Source organism: Halichoeres trimaculatus, unplaced genomic scaffold (assembly GCF_033239565.1).
Source record: "Halichoeres trimaculatus isolate MK-OKI-2021-1 unplaced genomic scaffold, fHalTri1.1 fHalTri1_scaffold_12, whole genome shotgun sequence".
Lineage (NCBI taxonomy): Eukaryota > Metazoa > Chordata > Actinopteri > Labriformes > Labridae > Halichoeres > Halichoeres trimaculatus.
Window position 1 is genome coordinate 15,568,744 of NW_027437190.1, and position 8,110 is coordinate 15,576,853.

General features: G+C 38.5%; 1 protein-coding gene across 1 annotated transcript; it reads left to right on the plus strand.

Moving 5' to 3' along the window:
- The first annotated feature begins 1,448 nt into the window (after window positions 1–1,448).
- LOC141800456 (uncharacterized) lies at window positions 1,449–7,336 on the plus strand. Its single transcript, XM_074682994.1, has 5 exons — window positions 1,449–1,659; window positions 4,549–4,726; window positions 4,834–4,971; window positions 5,163–5,517; window positions 6,202–7,336. Exons 1-5 carry the CDS (start codon window positions 1,491–1,493, stop codon window positions 6,409–6,411), a joined length of 1,050 nt encoding a protein of 349 aa, XP_074539095.1. The 5' UTR covers window positions 1,449–1,490; the 3' UTR covers window positions 6,412–7,336.
- Window positions 7,337–8,110: the final 774 nt, after the last annotated feature.

Below are 8,110 nucleotides of genomic sequence, written 5' to 3' on the forward strand. Positions count from 1 at the left end.
TAAAGCTAAAGCCTTAATGGTAAAGTATTTTAATACATATGATTAATTACATTGTAAGTTTGTCAATAATTCTGCATTTTTAAAAGTAGAGTTACCTGGTTGCAACAGTGTAACTGTGTAACTGTACAGAGAACACATTCAATGGATTTAAACAGTTTTATGAGTATTTACTTATGGGTTTTCAAAAAAAATAAATAAATAAATAAAATAAAATAATATATATATATATATATATATATATATATATATATATATATATATATATATATATATATATATATATATATATATGCAGGGACTAACGTTCTTATGACATCTAACTCCATATCACCCTTCAGCTAGTAAAACAATATTGTTTGTCCGTGCCCGGGTATTTCTCTGTGACTTTCTACCTCAGCTGTACTTTAGGACCTAGTAGAGCTAGCAATAATTTTCACTTAACCTCATTTATCCTTCAGCAGCATTACAACTTTCTGAAAAAGAAAAAAAAATTTGTAGAGGTTATCTTTAGTCTTTATCGTTTCTTATATACAGTATCTCTACACTTACGCGTTTTCATAACCACTCTTCCGAGTCGAGATGATAGTTTGAGGGCTTAGGTGGGCTCGGTAACAGATGTTCTCATGTGTAAGACACTGAACAGAAATCGTCCATTTGTTCAATCACTACAGCAGAAAAAAAAATCCACTTCCTGTCCATTGATCACATGACTGTGGGAGCCGCGCACGACAGCGACTTATGACGTGAATTAATCAAAAATATTCCCCAAAACTAAATAGACATACATTTCGCTCTGCACCAAAGCACAAAAACAAACAAACAAACAAACAAAAAACAAAACAAAACAAAAAAAACAGTAAATACAAGGTTATAAGCCTCCCGGTTAATAGCGCTTAAAAACACTTGGTCAAAAAAGTATATTATTTTTTTATGATATAGACTTACTGTTAAAAGCTGATGATAATACTTTATATGGAAGCCAATTTCCGCCAGTAAAAAAGGTAAAGTTTGGAAAAACAAATCAATGAATTTGGCAAACATGAGATTTTGACTTAGTATCTCAAAATTATGACCTAGCCTCTCATTACAGCTTTTATCAGGCAATAGAAACTTTGATTAGAATCAGTTGAAAAAATATTAATGAAACAAGATTATTGTTATTGTAACTAGTTATGTGTCTAGTTCTTGTGTGGCCCTTAGTAGAACCAAATAAGCAGACTAACCTGTTATAACCATGACTAAAGTGGCTTTTTATAGTTACAGTTATACATAAACATGGCTATTACATCAAATGTCATCACAGAGGAGTAAAAATAGCATTTGTATGGAGAAAAGGACCTAGTAGTAGTAGTAGTAGAGAGTGAAATCCTCCACTCAGCTGTTTACCTTGTCTGCCCATATTTGGGCCGGGTGGGGTTGTCGCTCGCGCAGGGAGCCAGTCAGCGCTTGCTCACGGCGCTGAGTAAAGGAAGTGAGTCACGCTGACGGTAATGTTACGTCTCTGTTGCAGCAGCCCCGAGAGCAGAACAGAGTACAAGGAAGCAACATGTGCTGACCATAATAACTCTGAACACATCAGCACAGATAGGAAGGCACGTATCTACGAGACGAGACAACGAGCTGAGGACGATCACCGACGAGGTGCTGTTTATCCAAATCGTGAGTAACGCTTGTTGGTCTGTTTATATCGTTTTATTTCTTAGATTTTTTTTGTGTTTCAAATGGTTTTCTTAGGGAACACTCAATCTACTGGTACAGAGTTTATCGCCGTATTTGGTAATACCTCGCGGTTTTGTTATCGATAATATTTCAGATTGCGTCACTGGCCTTAATGTCATGCTTTGATACTTTTTAGTGGTGGAGTTGTCCTTTAACTGACTCAAGATATCTAATCGTTTTATTTTGTTCAAACTAACCAAAAACTTTTTAAACGGTACGCTATCGCTTGACATAGCCTGTACTACGTGATAACTAAGCTGGAAAGGGTTTTCTTTTCGGTCGAAATTGCACCGAAAAACTTGTTCCTACTTATTTCCACGGGGGGTTTCCGCACTGTCACTTAACCCGAAAGCGTTATTTCCAGTATGTAGAGTGTGTTGGTTTCCTCTAACTAAGCAGAGATAGAGACCGAAAGTGGAGACTATAAATTCAGCTGCCCTTTGATCAGTCAGTCTTTGTTTTATGGTTTGTATTGACCGTTTATTTATGAGATTTTCCCACCAACACGTGTCCTCCCTTCGGGTCACACAAAGTTGAGTCTTTAGCGCTTTGTTTTGTCTCCTTTGTCCCCCTCAGCCGCGAATACAAGTTTCGGTGTTCCCCGTGGTGAATATCTACGAAACTGAGTGAAGAGACCTCATGTAGGTCAAGAATCTTTACATGTGGTAATCTTTCATCACATTTTCTCGCCTTGTCAGACATGACGACTCCTATTGTGTGACAGGTTGTTTGTCCCAGTTTGAACCACACAAGGTTTGATTTGGTATGAACAAGTTGTTCTGTGACACACACACAAAAAATGACCTGGTTTTGCCCTTCCTCATCCCACTTAAATACAGAGTGTCATAGTTTGTGTGTTAGTTTTAGCAGCTGGGCCTATTCTGAGTCTGCAAACAGGGCAAGCTGTTGTCTGTCTGCACACGTAAAATCCAAACACTATCAACAGTGTAGGATAAAGGCATTAGGTCACTGTTCAGTAAACATAGCCGCAGATTGAGAAGTGCAGATGTACTGGTAGCTTCTTTGAGCCATCCCTGAACCCGCTGATTAGATTAAAGAAGAGACACTTAAAGGTGAAGTAATCAGAGAAACAAACATCTTTTCTCATTACACTGTGAACATGACTCATATTGGTGGCTTTAGGTAGTATTATGTTACACACCTATTGAATTAGAAGTAACAATACTTGGAAACAATATATGGACGCCGGGACAAAACAACCAGATTACAACAATGTGACATGCTCTCTGTTGATAACGCTCAGTACTAAACTGACATTTGTTAATCCTTGAGTTAAAACTGATTAATGCTTGAGGCCTACGATACCTCTGCCATTTAAACACGGCCTAAATAGTCATTAAAAACAAGCCCATCATGAATTTATTTTTTAGTTTCTTCTATCCTTGTTGATCAAATAATTTTAACAGCTTAATTAGAAAAATATAGTGAGATGACCTGCCCTGGTTAATTTATGTAAACAGCATCAATTCATACATCTGGTTGAAGCAAACCGTTTATCTAAAAGGGGGGGTTTCAAACATTGTAGTATAATTTTATCTGAATTTTTTTCTTATACTTTTTAAAATACATTTAAAATCTTCAGAATGTGATTCATGTTTAAGTAAACAGCATCGTACATGAAACCTGATGATCAGTGCTCAAAAAGGAAAATTACTTTTTAAATGTCTTCCAAACTAGCATCACTTTGACTTATAGTGCTGAAATACCTTGTTGGAAGACTTGTGAAGTCCTTGTTCCTTGACTTGCTTTTTAAAGAAATTCAAGTTTGAAAGAACTTTAAAAATTCCACACAGCTGCAGCAGAAATCTAAAAAATGGAAATCTGACCAGAAAAACCTGTGCCCATGTTTGCGTGTCAAACAAAGGGCCAACATGCAGGTCAGCATGACACAACTTCTTGCTGGTGGAAACAGGGAGTGAATCTTTTTTGCGTGGAGTCAGTTGTTGTTGTACCGATAGTTACAATAACTCTTTTTCTATAAATATATATCTAATTTTTTATTAAAACATACTTTAAGTAGCAAAACCAACAACAGGTTGAGGTTTCAAACCTTTTGTCCAGACATAAGCTTGGAAAAACCAGGAACCCCTGACAGTTGTATTAACTGAAAACATATTTGTCAGGGGTTTAAAGTAACTTCTACGTTTGCATGTTGTGACACAGCCTTGCCACATCTCTTAAAGAGGAGGTTGTGTCTGTGTCTGCCCATACAATAACAATTTTCTCCAAACCCATTACACAGGCAAAATCCACAATAACAAATGACTGTCAAGCCTTGAAGTTCAAGGCACGGCTGTCTCATCAGGGCCGTTAGCAGGATGTCAGCATGCTGAGTGTTTAAAGTTTGAATTGCCTTGGCCTTTATGAAACACACACTCTTCTCTCTGGTCAGGCTGACATTGGCGCTCGACCCAAGCAGACATGCTATCAGAGGATAAACAGCAAGTGAGATCGTTGATTTGCATTTCAGAATGCTTGCATATCAACATGCTAGGGTTAGTTTGCATCTTGTTTGCCTGAATACAAAATCGAGCCTTTAGTCAACACTGAGCCATGCCCAATAGCTGTCACATGCCTGGTGCTCTATATGCACAGCTCCACTGAAGGTTATAAAAATAGAAAGCTCAGGGGCAACTGCACAAGGAAGAGCTGTTATCACTGCAACTGTAGTTCTTGTTCCCCCACAGCTAACTGGAAGCAACAGTCTGTTACCAAAATCTCAAACCACTCCTCTGGTTTATGATAACACACAGACACAAATTGAAAAAGTCTTAAAGTGGTTTCTTCCTATCTCTTCTCCTTCCACAGACACTATGAAAAGAGAGGTGAAAGCTGGGGTGGACTTCCTCAAACGCCTGGTAGTAGCACGTGGCAAGCTTGATGAAGCCAAAGTAGAATTGTTTGCTGAGAAGCTACAGCAACTTTTATTTGAGAAATATGATGAGCACTGGTACCCTGACTGCCCCAGCAAAGGCCAGGCATACAGGTACACTTCTTTAACTTTAAAATGTAATTTTTGCTTTTCCAGGCTACTGTATTTAAGAGCAAAAGATTTAAATAAGAACCATTTACTGAAGTGTTTATCCTCCTCAGATGTATCCGGTTAAACAATGGCGTACCCTGTGATGAAGAGGTCCTCAAGGCATGTGAGCAGAGTGAGCTCACAGCCAGTGAGCTCGGCCTGCCGCCTGAGATCACACTGTGGATCGACCCACTGGAGGTGTATGCAAGGTGAGTCACCGGCTGGCGTGCTGAGTCGCAGGCAGAGAATGAAATATACAGACAGCCTTTCACAACAAAGACATTCTCAGTCTAGCATTCTGGGATATTATGAATAAAATGAGGAGCGTGGGAATGTGTGTGACATTAGAATTAGAAACAAATTGTGGTTTTGTTGAGACTAAAACACCCTCTCTTTACAGAGCTGGAGAAAACAGCAGGCCCTTCAAAATAGCATCGTTTGAAGAGGAGGAGGAGGAGGGTGGTGAGAAGGAAGAACAGGAAGAACAGGATGACTCCTCGGTGGCCTCAATAAACCTGGACACGTCAGATTACCACTCTGCTACCTCTTCAGATTGTAGCTCCACTGCATCCAGCGACACAGAGGAGGAGGCAAAAGAGGGCGAGACAGAAGCAGAGCAAGACAAAGAAGAGAAAGAGGTCATCAAGGACAAGAAAGGGGAAGCAGAAGGTGAAGCATACACCATAGTGATGGTACCCAGGATTCGGAAGCGGCATGTGGATGGACCAAACAAGATCAAACATGTCAGAAATATGGTAAATACTTTTGCTTGTGTCTCATGGAGAAAGAACCAAACAGATTATAATCTATAGCCAAGAATTCTCAACAAGCTTTTAGTGTTTGTGTTTTAACAGCCTGATGAAGCTTTTTCCTCTGTACCATAGAAATGATTAGAGACACATTAATGAGCCAGACTGTTGCAGGAAATGACCATGAACATGGGCATGGCAGTGTAATTCGTCCTGCTGCAGAGACTTGCTAGAAAATAAAATGTGAGTTGTGTTTTTGCAGCGTATGCAGAATTGTTAGGCTTTAATCCTCAGCTGAAAGTGGTCCACAACAATTCTGATTGTGTTTGGTTTATGTTTGCTCTAAACTAAAGTTCCCAGCTGTTTTTGGATTACTCTGAGCCTTTCTTAAACAATGAAAGTTAATATTTGTGACCAGCTCCTACAGATTTCTGCTAAATAGGGACACATGGTCTGCAGAGAGGGTAGGGCAGTCTAAAAGCTCATAGAGACAGACTTGTGGAGTGTTGACTTTGGTCTTTTTATGGGTTGTGTGGACAGTGTGATAACATTTCAGTGTTGCGTGTTCTAGAAAGGAAAGTACCATTGATTCCTCCCATATGAACAAAGTGTTTTTTACACTCACGCTGGAAACTCTCCACCACCCTTTCCTAATCTCTTGTACTCCCTCCAATCTCTCTCTCTGTTCAGCTCCCTGCCAGCAACCAGTACTTCTACCACCCTGCACCAGTCTGGCCTCAGTACAAGAAAGGTGCTCCAGTGTTTGTGAACACAGTGTGCGTGCCTCCAGCACCTCCTCCTCCCCAGCCGGTATTTGGCTACTACATCTTACCCCAGCCAACTCCACAGTTCATTCTGCCTCAGGCCACCCTGCAGCCGTGGGGGGCTGTGAAGGGATAGACCATCCAGGAGCACTGGGGTGAGGTGAAAAGGGCAACAGAAGCGCCTTCAACTGAGCCTTGCTATTTCAGGTCTCTGCTGTGTCAGAGTTGAACTTTGGCCAAAAAAGGACATTTTACACAATAATGCTGAAAGTTATTCCTTGCACAATCTTTGATAATTCCTCTTTCATGTCTCATTTTTGAAAATTTGTAATTTCTAGCTTGTTGTCATCAGAGCAACTACTGGGCCTGAATATTTTTTTTCATTTTTTATCTGTCACTTTTTTTTTACATGCTGTACACATAAACACTGGCTTCAGTCACCAGGTGCTCAGACTAACTCAGGAACTCTCAGCAATATCTACAATGCCAAACAATTGTCTATTCAGGTGATTTCTATTTCTGCTACTTCTTATTGTGACTCTCTGTTTTGTCACCGTGTAAACATCACAGCTAATTAATGTAAAATGTGATTCAGGGTTTTAAACTCATGTAGCTTCAGTGACCTTATTTGTAAATTGAGAATATTTTTTACTAAACTGCTTGTAAATAACACAGAACTTCTGTACCACAGATTGACGCACACTTTTAAACCTTGCTATTTTACCTTTGTTGTAATTTATTCAGCCACCACTGGGTGGCACTCATCTCACAGCTTATACATAATTTGTATGAAATTGTATATATTTTGTAAAAGCAATGGCTGCTGTAAATGTAACCACATTGAACACAAACTTTGTTTTAGAGAGCTGTAAGAAGTTTCTTTTACATTGTGCTTTGAATCTGCTTTTTCAGAGGTTTGATGTGAAAAAGACCCAGGCTGTAATAATGAATGCACGCTTAACCCACTGATTTCTACCAGCTGTTTCTTTTTTATACTTTATTGGTTCATAGGCTATTTATTTCCCCTTTTCAATACAGCTTTGAAGCTTATATGTGCTTACATATTTATGCTTATTAAATCAACATAAGCTTAAAGTATGAAATTTTGTTACCCTTGTTTTTTTTCTACTGTCACTGTTAACAACAGAGGAGTTTGGTGGTGTCTTGAATCTTTCTCCATGATAACTGGCACACAGAACAGTCTCCTTTAAGTCACTCAGAGCAGAAAGGATTATCATACCTTCAGCCGGACCCCCAGGACGCTGCGAAGGAAGTACTCCCGAATGCTCGGTGCGTCATTAGCTCAAGGCCATGACGCTGTTCCTCTTAAGACAGACCTTTTGAAAAGAGAGTTAGTGTCAAACTTGTCATTTGGCCTAAAGGCAAGGCAAGGCAAGGCAAGTTTATTTCTATAGCACATTTCAGCAATGCAATTCAAAGTGCTTTACAGGCAGAACAAATTATAGAAAAAAATTAAAATTCAATTAAAAATGAGATTGATTAAAAAGATACAATAAAACAAACAACAAGAAAAAACAAACAAGATTAAAATAGATTTTAAAACAGATTTTGAAACAGATTTGAAAAACAGATTTTAAGATAAAATTTGCAGTGCAAAATTGAAGACAAGATATTAAAATGTTTTGTTAAAATCATTTTTAAATATAAATAAATCGTAAATAAAGGAAATATTTGAAATTCAACTTAACCAGTCTAACTTGTAAGAAAATTGCAGCACAATGTAAGAATAGTTAAATTCAAATATTATAAATTGTAAAAACAATACAAGCAGTTTGGCATGACTTGACATATAGAGCACCTGTATTTACCCGATA